General features: G+C 39.3%; 1 protein-coding gene across 1 annotated transcript in view; it reads right to left on the minus strand.

Moving 5' to 3' along the window:
- Positions 1–21,595, minus strand: part of STX8 (syntaxin 8) — a 248,120-nt gene that overhangs the window by 92,769 nt on the left and 133,756 nt on the right. Inside the window, exon 7 of the mRNA XM_059908935.1 lies at positions 9,106–9,207. Coding sequence (XP_059764918.1) covers positions 9,106–9,207 — 102 coding nt within the window. The remainder of the gene's footprint in view (positions 1–9,105; positions 9,208–21,595) is intronic.

Raw genomic sequence — 21,595 nt, forward strand, 5'->3', positions numbered from 1 at the left:
GGACCTTCACTTTGTATAAAAACAAACAAACCAAAAAAACACCCACATCATCTGTGACGTACAATAAGAGCAAAGCGCAATGAAATGATGTATGCCTGTACACTGAAAGGCTTAACGCTGCTCCCACCCTGGGTCTAAATAAGTCTACTTGGGAAATACATCTGTAATAGATAATGTGCTTTGTTTTGTTTTTTCCCTGGATGTCCAGATCCAACGCCTCCATTCTGAAGGAATGCCCATCATGTGAAGTCTAACACAGCCAGATTCTTCCTCCGCCCAGCCTTGGCAGCCAGGCCTGGCCAGCTCGGCACTCTTCTACTGACCCAGAGAGGCAGAGACGGTCAGAGGCAGAGGCGTCACTAGGCAGCTCTGGCGGTGGCATCCCTACCTCGCTCTCCCTGCCCAGGGACGGCATCTCTGCCCCCGGCCCTCCAGCTCCCTGTCACTGCTCTGGGCCTCTAACAATCTTCCACTCAGGAGCCCGCTGCTATAAGAAGGAGACCGTTGATATAAGATGGCCAGAGCTGGTCTCTGATTCTGACCCTGGAAGCATCCTAACCAATACCCAGAAGTCCTAAATATGGAAAAAAGCTTTATGCGTCTAATACAGCATTACTTATACAGCAAAATGTGGAAATAATCTAAAAGCCCCCAAACAAGAGTATTTAAGTAAATGATGGTACATCTATTTGATGGGATGGTACTAATGGTATTAAAAGAAAAATAGGTTTATAATAAGACATTAGCTATAATTGAAAAGAATCTGAAAAAGAATATATATGCATATGTGTATATATCTATATATGAATCACTTTGCTGTACACCTGAAACACTGTAAATCAACTGTTCTTCAACTTTAAAAGTTTAAAAAATACATAATAAAACATTAAAAAGAACGGTTAAAAATATACGATTATCATAATCTTGTCAAAATACTATGTATAGAAAAAATGACTAGAAGTACCAAAATATTAAGGGACTTCCCTGGTGGCGCAGTGGTTAAGAATCCGCCTGCCAATGCAGGGGACACGGGTTCGAGTCCTGGTCCTGGAAGATCTCACATGCTGCAGAGCAACTAAGCCCGTGTGCCACAACTGCTGAAGCCCACGCGCCTAGAACCCATGCTCTCCAACAAGAGAAGCCCCCACTCGCTGCAACTAGAGAAAGCCAGTGCACAGCAATGAAGACCCAATGCAGCCAAAAATAAATAAATTTTTTTAAAAGTTTATTAAAAAAAAAGTACCAAAATATTAATAGTAAAAGTATATTTTCCTTAACATTTTAATTAATTCTCAAATTACAAAGTAATACAGTCTTATCATAAAAACTTCTAAAGCTATGTAAAGAAAACATCAACAAGCTCGCATCACCCAGCTGCAAGCCTGGCCCCCGTGCACATCTCTGAAGTAACCGATGTCACCTGCACCTGCTCCTCCACACCTGTTGTCACGCTCTAATCAACACGTCTACACAGCACCTATGTGGATCCTTCTGTCTTTCCCTGTTTCCCTCTCTCCCTCCCTTTCTCCTTTAAATGGCATCACAGTGTACACATCCTGCTTATTTTGGTTTGTCACTTGACCAGACCCAGAAGAAGCTTCTCCTACTCATCCTTCAGACGTCTGCTCCTGTGTCGTGTCCTCCTGGAAACCTCTGGGCCCCTAGGCTGATTGAGAGCCTTTTCTGCCTGCGCTACTGCAGTCATCAGTGATTTACAGTGTGTGTCCCCCTCCAACGCTCCAAGTTCCCCGAGGGCAGGAACGGTGTGCCCCAGGTATCTTTCAGCTCCAGTACTGAGCCCGGTGCCTGGCACACAGAGTAAATGTGCGTGATTGTAACATTGATCATATTTATATAAGCCGTTGCTCCCATCTCGTGAATTTGGTGTCTGAATGCAGCTAACATCTACCTGGCTTCCAGTATTACCAAGATAAATGAGTCCCTCTCTTTAGGGCTCCCTTATTTTGTAAACATGCTCTTTTCAGTTGATTTGAAACTGTTTCCCTCCCAAGACATACCTGCTATAGATTTTAGAGACATGACTTTTCTCCATTACGGAGATAATAGATACCAGGTAGTGAAACCATAGAGCATAAAATTCTTGGGAGACCTGCTTCTAAAATCCAAGCCCAGTAACTGTGCTGGCGTGGAGGGAGAAAAGAATGAATGAATGAATGGGAAAGGCAGCAGTAAGGTTAAGGATCAGAGGGCTCTGGAGGCAGGTAAGCATTAGTGAAGGACCGGGCGTTTCTCCAGAGACCGAATGAAAGGTGACACGGGGGTACAGAGTCAGGCACACACGTAGGTAAAGAATAAGGGGGCTGAGGAATTCAACCAGCTTATCTCAACGAAGAAGGGTAAGAGTGGGCTTCCCTGGTGGCGCAGTGGTTGAGAATCCGCCTGCCAATGCAGGGGACACGGGTTCGAGCCCTGGTCTGGGAAGATCCCACATGCCGCGGAGCAAGTGGGCCCGTGAGCCACACCTACTGAGCCTGCGCGTCTGAAGCCTGTGCTCCGCAACAAGAGAGGCCGCGATAGTGAGAGGCCCGCGCACCGCGATGAAGAGTGGCCCCCACTTGCCACAACTAGAGAAAGCCCTTGCACAGAAATGAAGACCCAGCACAGCCAAAAATAAATAAATAAATAAATAAAATACTTAAAAAAAAAATACAGAGAGCATTTAAAAAAAAAAAAAAAAAGAAGAAGGGTAAGAGAAAGAAGGAAGGAAACAATAGCTAAGAATATTCTTGATAAACAGTAAGATAAATAAAAGAACTCACAGAGTTATTCTCTTGCTCCAGATTAATTGTGTTTGTGGTAAGGTTTTGAAAACAATTCCTTGAGAGATTAAGTTGTCTCTAAGGTCGGTTAAATAAGCTAGACAACTTGGAATTCAGTTTCTTACCTATTTTGTGTTCAGTTCAAAACAGCTAACATAAGAAAAAGTGGTTTTGTGCAATACAAAAGTAAGGCAGCCTCACCATCATCCCGCATATGCACTAGAGGTGGCTTTGACTAATTTCATGACTGGTAATGGCTTCAGCCACAAGATTATAAATTTCAGTTTATTTGAAAAAAAAAAAAAAAAATCGACTCCACTTCTGATTCAATGAGGGTGCAAACCTCCTAGCTCCGTAATATTCCTGCATAACTTACTCAAATCATCACTATTCTCCTTAAAGACCTTTTCTAAGCTGGCTTCAAAGAGAGGTAAGAGCCTCTGAGTCTTGTTTATTAAGGTGGCTCTCGAAGACCAATTTAAAGCCACATTTTAACATCGGCTGGCATTTACTGAGGACTCACTAGCACAGCACAGTCACGATACCACCCAGATTGTTCTCATGCAGTCTGCAGAATAGCCATGGTATGGCCATTTTGAGCCACAGAGAGGGCAAGCAGCTCTCCAAGTCACCCAGGGTGTAAGTGGCTGAGCCCAGATTGTGACCGCTCCCCCTTTGCCTGGCTCCACGCCCATGCTGCGCCGTCCTTTCTTAACCACTGAACTCTTCCACTTCCTTAAGACGACCCCATTCCAAGGAGTGAAAGGCAAATCCAATGGTTCCAGATAGAGAGCGTGTCAAGGCAACGTCGGTTGGGCTGATTTCTAACAACGTCACGGAGACGCTGCTAAAACCACAGTCACTGTGCTTCGACAACATTCCGTAATAGTCAATATACTGAGAAGCAGCCCTGCCCCTCAACCCGAGTCATTCAGAGCCCTTAGTCTGGCCTTTCACAATCGGCTGCGTCCCTCAGACTCAGACGAGGCTCTATTTTGAATTCTAATGAGGACGAGGCACAATGAATATTTAAACTGCAATTACAAAGATCCTGCTTTTATGTGGATGTCCTTAACACAAATAACAGATCTGAAAGTACATATTGGTGCCAATGGAAAATATCAGTCTAGTTTGCGTTTAGAAGCTGGAGAGAGACAATAATACTGTTTTCTACTTGATGCTATTATTGGGGTGGGGGCAGGAGAAGAAAAGGGAGGAAAAACCACCCAAAGATCCCAGTAAAAAATTTTTAAAGCCCAGGCTTCCGAGTGAAAGGTTCACAAAGAGGTGCTTGAATCCTTTGTTAACAACTGAACAAACAAATTCATCATCGGGCCGTTCTGTGTGGCCCCCTTGCAATTGGGTCTGTCCTTTTAACGAGAAATTTCCTCACTGGGAAAGCATCTATGACTGATATATCAGATGGGCGAGGACGATATGGTGGCGGAAGGAAAACAAAAGACCATTTCACGGTTCACAGCCTATTTTTGCACTCCCTTAAGTAAAACGATGATGTGCTGCTGCTATTCTCAGCTTGCTCAAGTTCTCTTAGTTAAACAGTCATGGAGTTAACAGTAACCGAGTTACCCTGAGTGAGTTGCTTAATTCCCACCCCCCAAATAGTTAAAACATACCCTGCTTGCAGTATCATGTACTATGTGTATGTGTTTACATATCCATGATCAACCTGGCCTTGCACTAGGGAAGAGCAAGTGATTAACTCTTTGCTATGTCATGAGACTCTTGGACCAAGCCTTTGCCCCCAGACCGTAATTTAACTTCCATGGCGTTTGGACATCCTTACGTAAACGTTAGCATTTATGGAAAGGGAATATGGTTTATTTTTTTCTTATCTGTCCTCTGGTTGAGTTTCTCTCCCGCTGGTACCAAATATGTCCACTGAGACTTGAATTTCAGTTACCTTTTATTTCTAGAAATTCTGTTTGATCCCGTTTCAAATTTTCTGTGTTGTTCTTTAGAGTTCCTATTCTCTGAAGATACTTTCAAACTTGTCATGTCGTTCTTTAAGTATAATCATAATTGATTTTATAATCTACACCTGGTAATTCTAACACTGCAAGCCTACGCAGACTGGTTTCTGGGGTCTGTTGCTGATCCTTGCTCATGTCGTGTGGTGTCCCAACATGCTAGGTTATCTTTGAGTGTGTGCTGGTCATTGCCTTGAAAATTTTATTTTTGGTTGATTCCTAGAGACCAAGGACAATCTTGCTCTCCTCCAGAGAGGTATTTCATTATTTCTGCCAGGTACCTTGAGCTACCACAGGTAAATACAGCTACCCAGGATACAAATGCACAGGAGAGCCTTTCTGTGACCACAACTTGTCAGGAATGATAGTTTTTCCTTTCTTTTTCTTCTTTTAATCTGTTCAGTGCCAAGGCTGCCTTCTCCACAATCCCCAAGGACAATTTAGTTCTGGTTCACTTTTATCCCAAGGGTATAGCTCTTTGGGGCCCCATTTTAATGGGAAAAGGGTCTCCTATTACACTTCCCAACTAGGGTGGGCCCAGGACCTTACCTTCCAACTCCACTTGCCTACCCCTCTCAGGCTGCGGAAGCCCCTGACTCCTGCCTGCAAGTGGGCTTTATTAGATTAAAAAAAAGAAACTACTAGAAAGTACCTAAGAGTTTAAAGGCTGAAAGCAAAACAAAAGGTCAGGTCAGTATTGTAGTTACCCCATGAAATTTAAAACTGAATTACAATTTGATTCAGCAATTCCGTTTCTGGGTATGTACACAAAAAAGCAGGGACTGGAACTGATATTGTACACCCATGTGCATAGCAGCATAATTCACAACAGCCCAAAGGTGGAAACAACCCAAGAATCCACTGCCAGATAAATGGATAAACAAAACGTGGCATAAACATAGCAATGGAATATTATTCAGCCTCAAAAAGGAAGGAAATTCCTGACACATGGTACAACGAAGAGGAATATTGAAGACATTACGCTAAGTGAAATAAGCCAGATACAAAAGGACAAATACTGTATGGTCCCACTTATATGAGGCACCCAGAGTAGTCATATTTGTAGAGACAGGAAGCAGAGTGGTAGCTGACAGGGGCTGCTGGGCGAGGAACGGGGAATTAGTGTTTAATGGGTGCAGACTTGCAGTTTCAGAAGATGAAAAAGTTCTGGAGATAGATGGATGGTGGTGGTAAACGCACAACAATGTAAATGTATTTAACACCACTGAACTGCATGCTTAAAAAGAGTTACAATGGTAAAGTTTATGTTAGGTATACTTTACCAAAATAAAAACACATTTTTTTTTTTTTTTTAAAGGTCAGGCTAATGTTGCTAAGGGCTGCTAGACCTAATCAGTAAATTGCACAATATACCCTGTGTTCCAAGGCTTAATGCTGATCAGGGGAAGACTTAGAAGTTAATTGCTGGGGGTCATGAATACAAGTCTAACCTCCCTAGACCTTTGGAGCCACATGCTGAACCTCCATCAATATGCAAAACTAGCACTGCTTGTCGACAAACACATACATAATTGCAAAGGTCCCTTGAACAAACACAAATGCAAAACATTTTTCTTTAACGTTATCAGGCACCAGAAATGATATAAGGATAGTTATGTGGTGTTGCTATACTATCAAAAGAACTGCTAAATAAATATTAGGGGAAAAATTGAAGGGATAAGACAAAGAATTCTCTCTGAAGTATTCCCGTTGAAAAAAATTGGAGAAATTTCTTCTTTCAGCATCTGTTGTACTGTTGTACCTCCCCCTTCTGAATCGCTACATATAATTCTAATACAGATAATATATATACTTATAAGTAAATATAAAGGGGGCATGAGATCAATTCACACTTAACACATTTTAAGATACCAATACATGTTTAAAAAACATGCATTTTGGGCTTCCCTGGTGGTGCAGTGGTTGAGAGTCCACCTGCCAATGCAGGGGACATGGGTTCGAGCCCTGGTCTGGGAGGATCCCACATGCCGCGGAACAACTGGGCCCATGAGCCACAACTACTGAGCCTGCGCGTCTGGAGCCTGTGCTCCGCAACAGGAGAGGCTGCGATAGTGAGAGGCCCGCGCACCGCGATGAAGAGTGGTCCACGCTTGCTGCAACTAGAGAGAGCCCTTGCACAGAAACGAAGACCCAACACAGCCAAAAATAAATAAATAAATTAATTAATTAAAAAAAAACATGCATTTTAGTAATTCTGGGCATCTCTAAATTTCTCCTGTTTTCAAACAAAAATTAAACAGCTCAGCTCAGAAGATTTTATGGACATTTATGGCTATAAAGAGCAACACCAGGTAAAACTACAAAATAAAAAACTGGCAACAGTAGAAGCAATATTCTTCATTATGACATCATGAATGGCATGTGGTGAGGGACTCTGTGTTGCAAATACAAAATCTTACTTGCTTAGTGCATGATTGCTTAGTGCATCAAAAAGACCTCAGGAAAGTTGTCTCTTAATTGGAAGATTCTTCCTACTTTCAACATATAAAGATAATGGCTAATACTTGGCTCACTGCTTATTATGTGCCAAGAACTGTTCTAAGTGCTGTATATCCCTATCTATCTATCTACATACCTACCTACCTCTATATCATCTGTATCTTTACCTACATTAACTCATTTATTCCTTACAACAACCCTCTCAGGTATGTACATTATTCCCATTTCAGAGATGGGAAAATCGAGGCAAAGGGGAGTGGGTTTTCCCAAGGTCACACAGCCAGTGAATAGTAGAGTTGGGATTTGAGCCCAGGCTCTGGGGCCCATGCTCTTAACTATCACGCTCTAGCGCCTCTCTGCATAAAATATGGAAATTCAGGGACGACAGCGAGTGTTGGACACTTTACATATTTTATACAATTTCATTTTGATAAACAGGTCATTTTTTTTTTTTTTTTTTTTTTTTTTTTACAGCCGAGGAAACTAAAGTTCAGAAAGATTAAGTTTATGTAAGAATAGAAGATAATAACAGATGGAGGTGGGAGTGAACCCATCTATCTCTGTCGCCAAAGTTTCAGGATCTGGTGCAAAGAACAACATCCCTATGGTCAGAAGTTATGAGAAGGCTGGTAAAGCAAAATCAAGGAGGCTTTGCTTTGCGCAGGAAGTAGAAAGAAGCACATGCCTACAGGCGCAGAAGCACAGAATGGCTTGGTATCTGGTGGATGAGACCTGCCAGGTTACGGGGAGCAGACAGGTCATAAAAGGGCAGCAGGTGGGGGCCTCCAAGTTCCACTTCCTCTGAGATTCCAGAGTCCATATTTGCCCGTTCCTCCATCACCGTGTTGTTCTAGATTTCTGTTTAACCACACACACAGGCAAGGAAGGTAACACTTCTCAAAGCTGTGCATCCCAGATGACCCTCGCATAGAGATCCTTGTTCTAAAACTGGATAGATCGGAGGGATCCAGTATAATTTTCATACTGAAAGGGCTAACAGTCAGGCAAAGCATGTGCTCAGATCATTAGTTTTTTTTTTTAGTGCTACCGCACTTCTATTTATAACAAAGTTATTAGCCTTATAAACTTGGTGCATCTTTGTGAGATGAAGCATCAAATAACCATGACTGTGATTACTGCTAGTGTCACCATCTTTCATTGTCACTTACCTGTGGGCAAGGCACTGTGCACAAGCAATAGATCACTGAAACCCCACAAACACGTGCATCAGAACGTCTGCCGAAGAGCAAGGACCCACATCGGGATTGCCTGGTGCGCTTGTTAAATGATGAACACTCCTGAACCCCAACCTAGCCCTACTCAGTCAGAATCTCGACAGGAGGGCCAGGGAATCAAGCACTTTAAGAGCCATTCCCAGTGATTCTTATTTTGGCCTGTGTTTCCTCATTTTACGTACAAGGTATTAAGAAATGATAACTTCACTAAGTAACAGGATGTAAACTCATTTGGACTTTAGAATCTGTGCTCTTAACTGCTCTATGGCTCAAGCTGCAACAATGAAGCCTGTGACTAAAAAAGGCACAAAACAAGCAAGATCGCCTTTAAAACCCATGAGATCTGCCACCACCAGTCTGCATGATGTCATACAATTTCCCAAACTATTATTCTCGGTAAGCATACAGGAAGGTTTCTTACTTTAAATTAAAAAAAAATTAACAATGCATTATACTTCCCCTGCCCTCATAACATTTCATTTTAACAAGATTTAGGGATCTTCTAGCAATTTCAATGCTTCATCACATGAAACTGCCTGTACTAGAAGAGCAACCAAATCCCTGCGGTAAAATTAGACCAACGTGGGAAGCTTATCCGCAAATGATTAGAGAGGCAGAGCTGTAACTACAGCCATCTCTTACCACAAGATGTGGACTTCCTGTCCACCAGATTCACACGCCTGGTTTCGGTGCGAAGTTTCTCATCGGTATTCTCCACCAGGTTGGCAAGGTCATCAATTATCTCTATAAAGGAAAACAAAGATGCATGGTTAATACTCCAAAAATACCTTGGCTCACATCAGAGTCTCATAGCTGTGGTGGTCCTTCCTAGTAATAATTCTCTCAACTGCAGTGAGTGAGAAGGTTTTAAAGAACTCATGTATGTTCTCTGAAAACTGCAATTCTGATTCATTAAAGGTTGGGGGTGGGGTCGGGAGGGAAGGAGTAGTAAAGAAAAAAACGAGTTCAACACAATTCCAGGAGACAGAGGAGAAATGTCAAAAGTTCAGGGGAAAGAAAGCATGACCCAACAAATTTATGCCCAGCCAAGTTGTCACTGGAGTATAAAGACGACAGACAGACGGTGTAGAGGACTTCAGGGACCACTGGGATCCTTCTTAAGAAAACTACTTGATGATGAAATCTAGCCAACCAAGAGGTGAATAAAAATACAGAACTCTGGGTTGGAGAAGCCAGAGGCCATGACATAAGAGATGACGGCGAGAACTAAATCCATTTAAATACTGAGCTGAGAACAAACAAATATATGGATTAGGTTACAGAAAAGTAGACAAACATAATAAACAGTGACAATGGAATTATAGGTGAAAATCAGGAAGCAGTTGGGGGGCAGTGGCAAGAAAGGTAAGAAGCAGCTAAGATGTTAATTTCTTCATCACTCACAGCAGAATCATATCAAGCTGTTGGAAAGTAAAACATACAGAGACAGCTTCGTAAAAATCACCAAAGCGTCAACGTTTTATGTTATTTTTTTGTTAACCTTAAATGGATCTTTTAGCAATTACTACCTGTTGGAGAGAATTCTTCATGTGAAGTTTATCTTTTAAAAGTGAAATTAAGCACTTAATATTAAAATAGCATATATAATATGTCCTTAATTATGTAAAATTATTTCTATCCCTCCTTTTATACACACGAACCTGTAAGGATATATCCAGACAATGTTAACCTAATGTTAATAATGACTATTTCTAGGTGGTGTGATCCTGGGTGATCTTCCTTGTATTATCCGTATTATCTGAATTTCTTATAATGAGCTCTATATACTATTTTTTTTCAATTTTGGTTCTCTTTCCTCCCTCCTTCCCTCTCTCCCTCTTTTTTAGTGATTGCTTTAGAGATATGTCGTCCAATACGTTACCATTTTTCTTAAAGAATGAAATAAAACCCACAAGGAAGTCAAAGAAAGCTTTCAGAAAGTTGTTTGAGCTCAGTTTTGACGGCCATGTATGTGGGTGAAGAAGCAGGAATAGTGCGACTCATACAAAAAGAGTAGCATGTGAAAGGCACAGAAGAGTTGGGAGGTCTTTCTTCCAGCTCCTACAGCACTTCCTACAATCTTTTTACTTAGAGACCCTTTTTTTTTGTATTTAATTATCTGTTTGCATGCCTTTCTTTTACAGAAAGAGTATGACAGACACTAACTTTTATTCATCTCTGTATCTCCTATCCCTAGGAGAGTGCCTAATATACAGCAAGATAAATACTAAAAGATAAAGGCTATGAATGAATGGAGTGTAAAAGATAAAAGCACTGAATAATTTCAAAGCATTGAATAATTTGCTGCTTCTTAGAAAAGTGGATCTAAGCCAAATTTGCCCAATATTATCTGTACAACACCTGCCTAGAAAATATTTCACTATTATTTAACGATCCATTCATAACTATTTCCTTGTATTCAATGACATACTCTCCCAGTTTCCCTTTCATTTATCTGTAAGCTCTGTCTAGTCTCCTCTTCCTCTTAAATGCTGGTGATCCCCAGAGTTCTGTATATTTCTACTCTATTTTAGTTTTAAATTTAAATTTTAATATTTAAATTCAGTAATTTAATTTTTAAAATATTAAATATTTTTAATATTAAAAATATTAAATTTTTAAATATTTTTAAATTTAAAAAAAAGGAAAATTTTCTGCTCTACATAGCTCTCCAAAAATCCTTGACTCATATAGCCAACTGCTTACTACTTATCTCTATATGGAAATTCCTACAAATATCTGACTCTCAAGGTCTCTAAAACTAAACTCTTCATCTTCCCCCAAACTGGACTCCCCTATCTTCGCTGCCTCAGTTAATGGCACCACCATTCATTTTTGCTTGCTCAAGATGGAAATCTTTTTTTTTTTTTTTTTTTTGGCTGTGTTGGGTCTTCACTGCTATGCACGGGCTTTCTCCAGTTGCAGCGAGCGGTGGCACTCTTCATTGTGGTGCGCGGGCTTCTCATTGTGGTGGCTTCTCTTGTTGCGGAGCACGGGCTCTAGGTGCACGGGTCTCAATAGTTGCATCACACGGGCTCAGTAATTGTGGCACACAGGCTCTAGGGCACGCAGGCTTCAGTAGTTGTGGCACATAGGCTCAGGAGTTGTGGTGCACGGGCTTAGTTGCTCCACAGCATGTGGGATCTTCCCGGATGCATTGGCAGGCAGATTCTTAACCACCGTGCACCGCAATCAGTAGCCCCCACTCGCCACAACTAGAGAAAGCCCGTGCGTAGCAACAAAGACCCAACACAGCCAAATATAAATAAGTAAATAAATAAATAAATTTATATTAAAAAAATAGACTGACAATACTAATTGTTGGGGATGATTTGGCACAAAGTTAACTGAAGAAGTATTTGTCTGTTCTACTCCAGCTAAGCATATATCTACTCTATGACCCAGAAATTTCACCCTTAGGAATTTACCAAACAGGAATAGGAACATGTTTCTCAAAAAGACCTGTACAAAAATATACCCAACAGCAATACTCATGAGAATCCCAAACTAGGAACCACCTAATATCCATCAATAGGGGAATGGATAAGCAAACTGTGGTATCTGTACTGTTCAGTAATAAAAACAAAGAGCTTCTTATAACTGTAACAATTGTTACTTTGTTGGCTAAATAATAAAAAATAAATTTCAAAAGCATTTTGTCGGCGAAAATAAGTAATATATACTTAATAATTCCATTTATATAAAGTATGAGGACAAACCTAATCTACTAGATAGAAATCAGAAAGCAGTTGCCTCTGGGGTGGGGATGGAGGGGACTGACTGGAAAGGGAGATGAGGGAATTTTCTGGGACGATGGAAATGTTCTAAATATTCTCACAAACATATGCTGCTGTCAAAATGCATGGAACTGAACACTAAGGTCTGTACACTTTGTTGTATGTAAATTATACCTCAATTAAAAATGTAAAGCAGAAACAACAAGGACCTATTGTACGGCACAGGGAACTATACTGAATATCTTGTAATAACCTACAGTGGAAAAGAATCTGAAAAAAAAAATATATATATATATAAAACTGAATCACTTTGCTAATCACTTGAAACTAACAACACTGTAAATCAACTATACTGCAATAAAAAGTTGTTTGAAAAAAATAAATATATAAATTAGAAAAAAAAATTGAAGTTTACAATATCATGATACTTCTAGGATTTTCCAGAAAGGAAGAAAAAAGGGAGGGAGGGAGGGAGGGAGGGAGGAAGGCAGGCAGGCAGGCGGGCGGGCAGGCAGGGAGACCTGCTGGAAAGACAAAGCAAATGACTTAGAATAACAACATTTTCCAGCTGCAAGAAGTCAGGGGATCATCTTGTAGCTCCTCCCCCTTAACAATCCCCCTCCCACCCAGCTCCCCACCCCACCCCGTGCCAGTAACAGGGAAGCTCGTGAGAAAATCAATTCCATGTCTGAGCTGGAGGGTGACTGTAATTATAAGTTTCTATATTTCGAGCTGAAAATCTGCCTGCTTTTAACTTTCACCTTCTATTTCTAGAACAACACAATTCCAGTGTTCTTCCTTCCAGAAGACAATTCTCCTCGTGTAACTCCTTAGTCTTGTCTTCTCAGCTACAGACACTCAGCTCTGAACATTAACAGATCGTCAGAGGAAGCGATTTCTAGATCTTGTGACATCTTGATGCACTGGACACTGTATTCATCCTAAAATGTGACGCGAGAACTTGGATCCATCGTTTCAGGTTCTGTCCAGTCAGCACAGAACACACTGAGTTTAGACAGAGTAGCATATATAAAAGTCAGTATTTTTAAGTTCCATTCCTCATGTCCTATCAGGATATTCCATAGTAACAGCTATGCTTCCTAGAGTTGCTTGGTCCACTGTTCTCATGCAAATGATTACAGTTGGTATTACATGATATGTTTTAATGTCACAACATGTAATATAAAATTTAGACTTAATAAGCTTCTAGCACTATAAGAAAGTCAAGTGCAAAATACTCCTTGTCAGATACTAAATACAATATGTCAGCTGTTATTTGTTAACTGGGTTTCTGGATAGAGTTCTCATTAAATTTGTAAATATTCATAACAGAGGTAAATACAAAATTGGTAGAAGATTAGCTAAGCAAAAATCAGTAGTCAACACTGAAGGGGTTAATGTTTTAATCTCAGACCAAACACAAAGTTTTCCATTTTGGTTGGTAAACCTCATCTGATTACTAGTTTGTTTGCTTTAAAAAAACAAAAAACAAAAAACAAAAACCCCTCTATTTTTAGGTAATAAAAATCATTTACTAGCAGTTTATAAATGAGAGGGGGAAAAGTATAAGATTATCCACACACCCCAGTAATCACTTCTATGGGTTCCCTTCTAAGATTTGACATAAACATATGTATTTTTATATAATTGCAATATATGAGCCTTTTGCCCCCTGTTAACATATCATTTGTACGCTTTCATGTTGTTACAGTCTTCACAGTTATAATTTCTAATGGTTACAAAATATTCATTCCATTAAAATAAACATTCATTAAAAATAGCCCATTATGGGATATGTAGAATGCTTCTATATTTCCACATAATGAGTCAATGAATTCTTTCCTCCATTATCATCTTCCTTCTTTTCTATCGTTTTCTTAATTAAGCGTGATTTTGACTGCCACATGGACTTTGAAACATACTGCCAAGTCAGTTTTTAAAAGGTTTGCACTGCCACTGTTGGTTGGTTTGATCAAATTCACTCCTCAATATGACCTCACAAGGCGATTTCCAAGGGCAGGGAGCCTGGGGGTATTCCCACCTTGCAGCCTAGTAGCTTCTAAGGGGGGAATTTCCCCAACCACAGTCTGTTACCAGGAAATTAAACACAGGTTTCAGAATACAGGTTAAGAAATAACCAGCTGACTCTTTCAGATCCCTGAAAGTACAGCCTCCAAAGAGCAACTGGTATTTTGTTCCTGGTAAGTATTTGCACTTGGTTTCGAGAAGGAACTTATGTTTCTATCACGTGTTAATTCGAGATACCAAGTGTCATTCCACCACAGAAAGGAAAAAAATGGACAATAGAAAGTATTTTCTCATCAAAAAGCGGTAAGAAATATTATACAGTGCCAACATAGCTGGATCCAAAATATACTTAAGTTTCTTCTAGGCTCAGTTACAGTCTCAGTAAAATCTATATAAGGGCAGAGAGTGTGCTGCATATTTTCAGATAAATTTGGTGCCTTTTGCACTCATAATGGATGCTGGCACTTGCAAAGTAATTATGTTGTTATGCCTTTCACTTATATTGCTAATGACATTTGAAGACAAGCATTTAAAAAACCAAACAGTGAATAAAGAGCTTTTCTTGAGGGCATTAGTTTAACTCCCTTTATTCCCTACAATGGAAAGTAAACATGGGGTGGGTGATAACCTCTAATAATACACTTTTCTGTACACTAGGAAACCAGGAACAGAAGGATAGACCAATCTGTGACTCAGCAAAGGAAAAGTAACATGTTGGCCAAGGCACCCTACGGCAGGGCAGCTGGCGGGAAGTCCCCGCACACCCAAGCAGAGCCTCTGGGAGCACTCACGCTTCGGAGGCCTAGGAGAAAGCCCCTTGGCCATACCTGCTCCCATTTTAAGCAGGAACGGGTGGGCCAGGCTAGGCAGAAAGCACAGGCTCCTTTCCTTCTCCCTCCCCGCCATCAACCCCACGGCCTTTCGGTCTTCCTTCATCCAGGCTGAAACGTGTGTAACAGAGGCCTATGCGGAATTAGAACCCTTCCCAACTTCTAACAACAGAGGGACACTGACATGTGTGTGTGAAGATGAGCAAACAGCCAACAGTGTAAATAAAGAGGGAGCATCTGCTCCCCCTCCCTCACTCCTTTTGCCCTAGAAAACACAATTCCTTCCAGAAAAGGACAAACAAAACTTAAGAAACTGGTTTCTGTTTTTAAAACAAGATTCAAGTGGACACTAAATCAATACAACAGAACAGAGAGCCACAATGAGGGACCAACCTAAGTTACTAGAAACAGTGCTCCAGGTAGAAACACACTTGTCAAATTAAAAACCACAGTGAAGGCAGTTAAACAGATTGTAATCTAAATAAAAGATCTAGTTAGAAAACAAACTGGAATAATCTCCCAGAAGTCTCAGAAAGAGGTTACAGAGGACAAAATATGGAAGGAAAAAAAAATAAGAGACAGGGATAAACATCCAGGAAAACAGAAGGAGAAACAGTGGCCAAGTAAATAATAAATTTTCCTCTTAAACCAGAACCCGAGTCTCATAATATAATAATCAAGATCAAATCCAAAATTACTCAGTATATGAAGTACCAGAAAACCTCAAGATGCATCAGAAAAGACAATCAGCAGATGCCAATGCTGAAATGACACAGCTGTTGGAATTATCTGACAGACTTTAAAGCAGCTATATAATATAAATGCCCCAACAAGTAAAAGTGAACACTCTTGAAACAAAAGTTTCAGAAAAAAATTTAAAAAAAAAAAAGCAGAAAATATAGAGAAGAACCAAATGTGAATTGTGAAACTGAAAACTACAAGAATCAAAATTAGAAAAACTCACTGGATGGGCTCAATAGCAGAATGGAGATGACAGAGGAAAGAGGCAGTGAACTGGAAGACAGGTCAATGGAAATGATCAAATCTGAACAATGAGGAGAAAAGGCAGGAGGATGACCATAGCCTAAGGGACCTATGGGACAATGGCCAAAGGTCAAACATTGATGTCATCAGAGTCCCAGAAGGAGAGGAAAAGAGCGTGGGGCACAAAAATATTTGAAGAAATATGGCTGAAATTCTTAAGTTTGACAAAAAACATAAACCTATACATTCAAGAAGCTCAGAAAAACCCCAAAAAGATAAACACAGAGAAATCCATGTCTGGACACATCAAACCCAAACCGTTGAACACTAAAAACAAAGGAAAAAATCTTGAAAACCACCCCCCAAAATGACATATTACTTATAGGAAAACAAAGATTTGAAGGACTGTGGATTTCTCACCAGAAATCATGGAGGCTAGAAAAATGTATAACAACATTTTTAAAATGCTGAAAGAAAACTGTCAACACAGAAGTTTATATCCAGCAAAAATATCTTTTGGGAATCAAGGTGAAAGAAAGGCATTCTCAGATGAAGTGCTAAGAGAATTCACAGTCACCACACAAAAAAACTGCTGAAGGCAATTTTTCAGACAGAAAGGAAATCACACCAGCAGAAAATCTGGTACATCAGAAATGAAGAGCAACAGAATGATAAACATTTGGGTAAATATAATAGATCCTTCTCCAATTAAGTTCTTTAATTATTTGACAGTTGAAAGCAAAACTTACAACATCTGGTTTTCAATGAACATAAGTATCATACACCATACTTACGGGAGGGAACGGTAAAGGGACCTATATGGTGGTATGGTTACTATACCCTATTAGACATGATAAAATATTGATTCTAAGCAGACTGTAGAATGTTAAGTATATATATTGCCATCCCTAGTAACCACAAATACAATCTGTACAAAGATATATAGCGAAAAGCGCAATAGAAAAATTAAAATGGAATACTACAAAAGTTCATATGTGTGATTCCACTTATATGATAGTCTCCAAAAGACAAAACTATACTGATGGAGAACAAGCCAGTTGGTGATCACCAAGCGTTAGGGATGCGGGAGGGAACAATGGCAAAGGAACAGTAGTACAAGGGGTGATGGAACTGTTCTGTGTCCTGTCTGTGGTAGTGGTTTACACAAATCTATACATGTGTTAAAATTCACAGCACTACACAAACACACAGTCGATTTTTCTGTATGTTAATTTAAAAATTCAATTTAAAAAAGATATAATGAACAAAGAGAGGTATGGGTAAAGGAAGAACATCAGAGAAGGCTAGTGTTTAAAGAATAAGAGGAACAAAAACTAGAAAAGAAAGGAGGAGGCTAAAAAAGCAGAAGAGAATGCTGTCCTAGAGGGCGGCACTGCAGAAAAGAGGGTGGCATATACCATGTCTATGCACTGGTAATCGGGCCATTGCCGTGGACTGTGCTGAGAGCCGCTTTGGGTGGGGGAGAGAAGTGGGCAATTTGCCTGAGTTGCAGGACTGAATGCAGCCGAAGTGTGGGGAAAGGAAGATGGTAAGAGGACCCTAGTGTGTTACTGAAAACTCTTATAATGTAAAACCAAAACACTAACTACCAATATTTACTGAAAACTTGCCAGGTGCTAAATCACTGTTTTTTAATCTTGAGTTGTATCTAGTTCATTATAAAGTGAAAAACAATTCTTCTCTACCCCACAGTATTAATATGTTATTCTATTTAAATTATTTAATTAAATAAACATCAATGGTGGTATATATTATTTATGTTTATATCTTTTTCCATAGTTCTAAAAATATATATTCATATTAAAAATAAAAACTAAAATTCTGTTTAACAACAATAATTTCATGCTGACAGAGACAGCCTGTTTTCTGAGTAGTAAATTGCTGCTTGAAACATGAATATGATACAGACTAAAGTATGGGTCCTTTGGGGTTTTCCTGCTATTCTTTATTTCAATTGTGGAGACATCTTTTAGACAGTGAACAGTGACAGCCTTTGGCCTTCTCTTGCAAGCAAATATATCATTACACATTAAGTATACCTTCTTTTCTCATCAGCCAAGGATTATTAAGACAATTACAAATACAAATGTGGGCTAGAATTGCATGGCAAGACACAATACAGTGGTCAGCCCGACAATATTTAAAAATCAAAAGGATTTTCTGGATTATCAATAGTAGAGAGAGACAAAATTTTAAAAGTCATTAAAAAAAAGTCCCACAGAGCTCAGAGAAGGCACCATCAGTCTTAATTTGAATATAGAACCCTAAAAGCATAACATTTCTTACCTTCAGTTACTCATTAAACAGCTCTACAACAGGCATAAAAATATTGACCTCACCAGTTTTCCTAGCCCTTCAAGAAAAACATCTACTTAAAAAAAATGTTAAGGAGGAGACCTTCAAGATGGCAGAGGAGTAAGACGTGGAGATAACCTTCCTCCCCACAAATACATCAGATATACATCTACATGTGAAACAACTCCTATAGAACACCTACTGAACAGTGGCAGAAGACCTCAGACTTCCTAAAAGGCAAGAAACTCCCCATGTACCTGGGTAGGGGAAAAGAAAAAAGAAAAGTATCAAGTATCTTTTCTGACCACAATGCTATGAGACTACATATCAATTACAGGAAAAAATCTGTAAAAAATACAAACACATGGAAGCTAAACAATACACTACTAAATAACCAAGATATCACTGAAGAAATCAAAAAATACCTAGAAACAAATGACAATGAAAAAATGGCAACCCAAAACCTATGGGATGCAGCAAAAGCAGTTCTAAGAGGGAATTCCATAGCAATACAATCCTACCTCAAGAAACAAGAAACATCTCAAACAACCTAACCTTAAACCTAAAGCAATTAGAGAAAGAAGAACAAAAAAACCCCAAAGTTAGCAGAAGGAAAAAAATCATAAAGATCAGATCACAAATAAATGAAAAAGAAATGAAGGAAACTATGGCAAAGATCAATAAAACTAAAAGCTGGTTCTTTGAGAAGATAAACAAAATTGATAAACCATTAGCCAGACTCATCAAGAAAAAAAGGGAGAAGACTCAAATCAGTAAAATTAGAAATGAAAAAGGAGAAGTAACAACTGACACTGCAGAAATACAAACGATCATGAGAGATTACTACAAGCAACTATATGTCAATAAAATGGACTATCTGGAAGAAACAGACAAATTCTTAGAAAAGCACAACCTTCTGAGACTGAACCAGGAAGAAATAGAAAGTATGAACAGACCAATCACAAGCACTGAAATCGAGATTGTGATTAAAAATCTTCCAAGAAACAAAAGCCCAGGACCAGATGGCTTCACAGGTGAATTCTACCAAACATTCAAAGAGCTAACACCTGTCTTTCTCAAACTCTTCCAAAATATAACAGAGGGAGGAACACTCCCCAACTCATTCCACGAGGCCACCATCACCCTGATACCAAAACCAGACAGAGATGTTACAAAGAAAGAAAACTACAGGCCAATATCACTGAAGAACACAGATGCAAAAATCCTCAACAAAATACTAGCAAACAGAATCCAACAGCACATTAAAAGGATCATACACCATGATCAAGTGGGGTTTATCCCAGGAATGCAAGGATTCTTCAATATACGCAAATCAATCAATGTGATAAACCACATTAACAAATTGAAGGAGAAAAACCATATGACCATCTCAATAGCTGCAGAAAAACTATCAACAAAATTCAACACCAATTTATAATAAAAACCCTCCAGAAAGCAGGCATAGAGGGAACTTACCTCAACATAATAAAGGTCATATATGACAAACCCACAGCCAACATCATTCTCAATGGTGAAGAACTGAAACCATTTCCACTTAACATCAGGAACAAGACAAGGTTGTCCACTCTCACCACTATTATTCAACATAGTTTTGGAAGTTTTAGCCACAGCAATCAGAGACGAAAAAGAAATAAAAGGAATCCAAATTGGAAAAGAAGAAGTAAAGTTGTCACTGTTTGCAGATGACATGATACTATACATAGAAAATCCTAAAGATGCTACCAGAAAACTACTAGAGCTAATCAATGAATTTGGTAAAGTAGCAGAATACAAAATTAATGCACAGAAATCTCTTGCATTCCTATACACTAATGATGAAAAATCTGAAAGAGAAATTAAGGAAACACTCCCACTAACCACTGCAACAAAAAGAATAAAATACCTAGGAATAAACCTACCTAAGGAGACAAAAGACCTGTATGCAGAAAACTATAAGACACTGATGAAAGAAATTAAAGATTATACAAACAGATGGAGAGATATACCATATTCTTGGATTGGAAGAATCAACATTGTGAAAATGACTATACTACCCAAAGCCATCTACAGATTCAACGCAATCCCTATCAAACTACCAATGGCATTTTTCACAGAACTAGAACAAAAAATTTCACAATTTGTATGGAAACACAAAAGACCCCAAACAGCCAAAGCAATCTTGAGAAAGAAAAACGGAGCTGGAGGAATCAGGCTCCCTGACTTCAGACTATACTACAAAGCTACAGTAATCAAGATAGTATGGTACTGGCACAAAAACAGAAATATAGATCAATGGAACAGGATAGAAAGCCCAGAGATAAACCCACGCACATATGGTCACCTTATCTTTGATAAAGGAGGCAAGAATATACAATGGAGAAAAGACAGCCTCTTCAATAAGTGGTGCTGGGAAAACTGGACAGCTACATGTAAAAGAATGAAATTAGAACACTCCCTAACACCATACACAAAAATAAACTCAAAATGGATTAAAGACCTAAATGTAAGGCCAGACACTATAAAACTCTTAGAGGAAAACACAGGCAGAACACTCTATGACATAAATCACAGCAAGATCCTTTTTGACCCACCTCCTAGAGAAATGGAAATAAAAACAAAAATAAACAAATGGGACCTAATGAAACTTAAAAGCTTTTGCACAGCAAGGGAAACCATCAACGAGACGAAAAGACAACCCTCAGAATGGGAGAAAGTATTTGCAAACGAAGCAACTGACAAAGGGTTAATCTGCAAAATATACAAGCAGCTCAATATCAAATAAACAAACAACCCAATCCAAAAACGGACAGACGACCTAAATAGACATTTTTCCGAAGAGGATATACAGATTGCCAACAAACACATGAAAGGATGCTCAACATCACTAATCATTAGAGAAATGCAAATCAAAACTACAATGAGGTATCACCTCACACCGGTTAGAATGGCCATCATAAAAAAATCTACAAACAGTAAATTCTGGTGAGGGTATGGAGAAAAGGGCACCCTCTTGCACTGTTGGTGGGAGTGTAAATTGATACAGCCACTATGGAGAACAGTATGGAGGTTCCTTAAAAAACTAAAAATAGAACTACCATACGACCCAGCAATCCCACTACTGGGCATATACCCCGAGAAAACCATAATTCAAAGAGAGTCATGTACCACAATGTTCACTGCAGCTCTATTTACAATATCCAGGACATGGAAGCAACCTAAGTGTCCATCGACAGAGGA

The sequence above is a fragment of the Balaenoptera ricei genome, chromosome 20, assembly GCF_028023285.1.
Source record: "Balaenoptera ricei isolate mBalRic1 chromosome 20, mBalRic1.hap2, whole genome shotgun sequence".
Classification (NCBI taxonomy): Eukaryota; Metazoa; Chordata; class Mammalia; order Artiodactyla; family Balaenopteridae; genus Balaenoptera; species Balaenoptera ricei.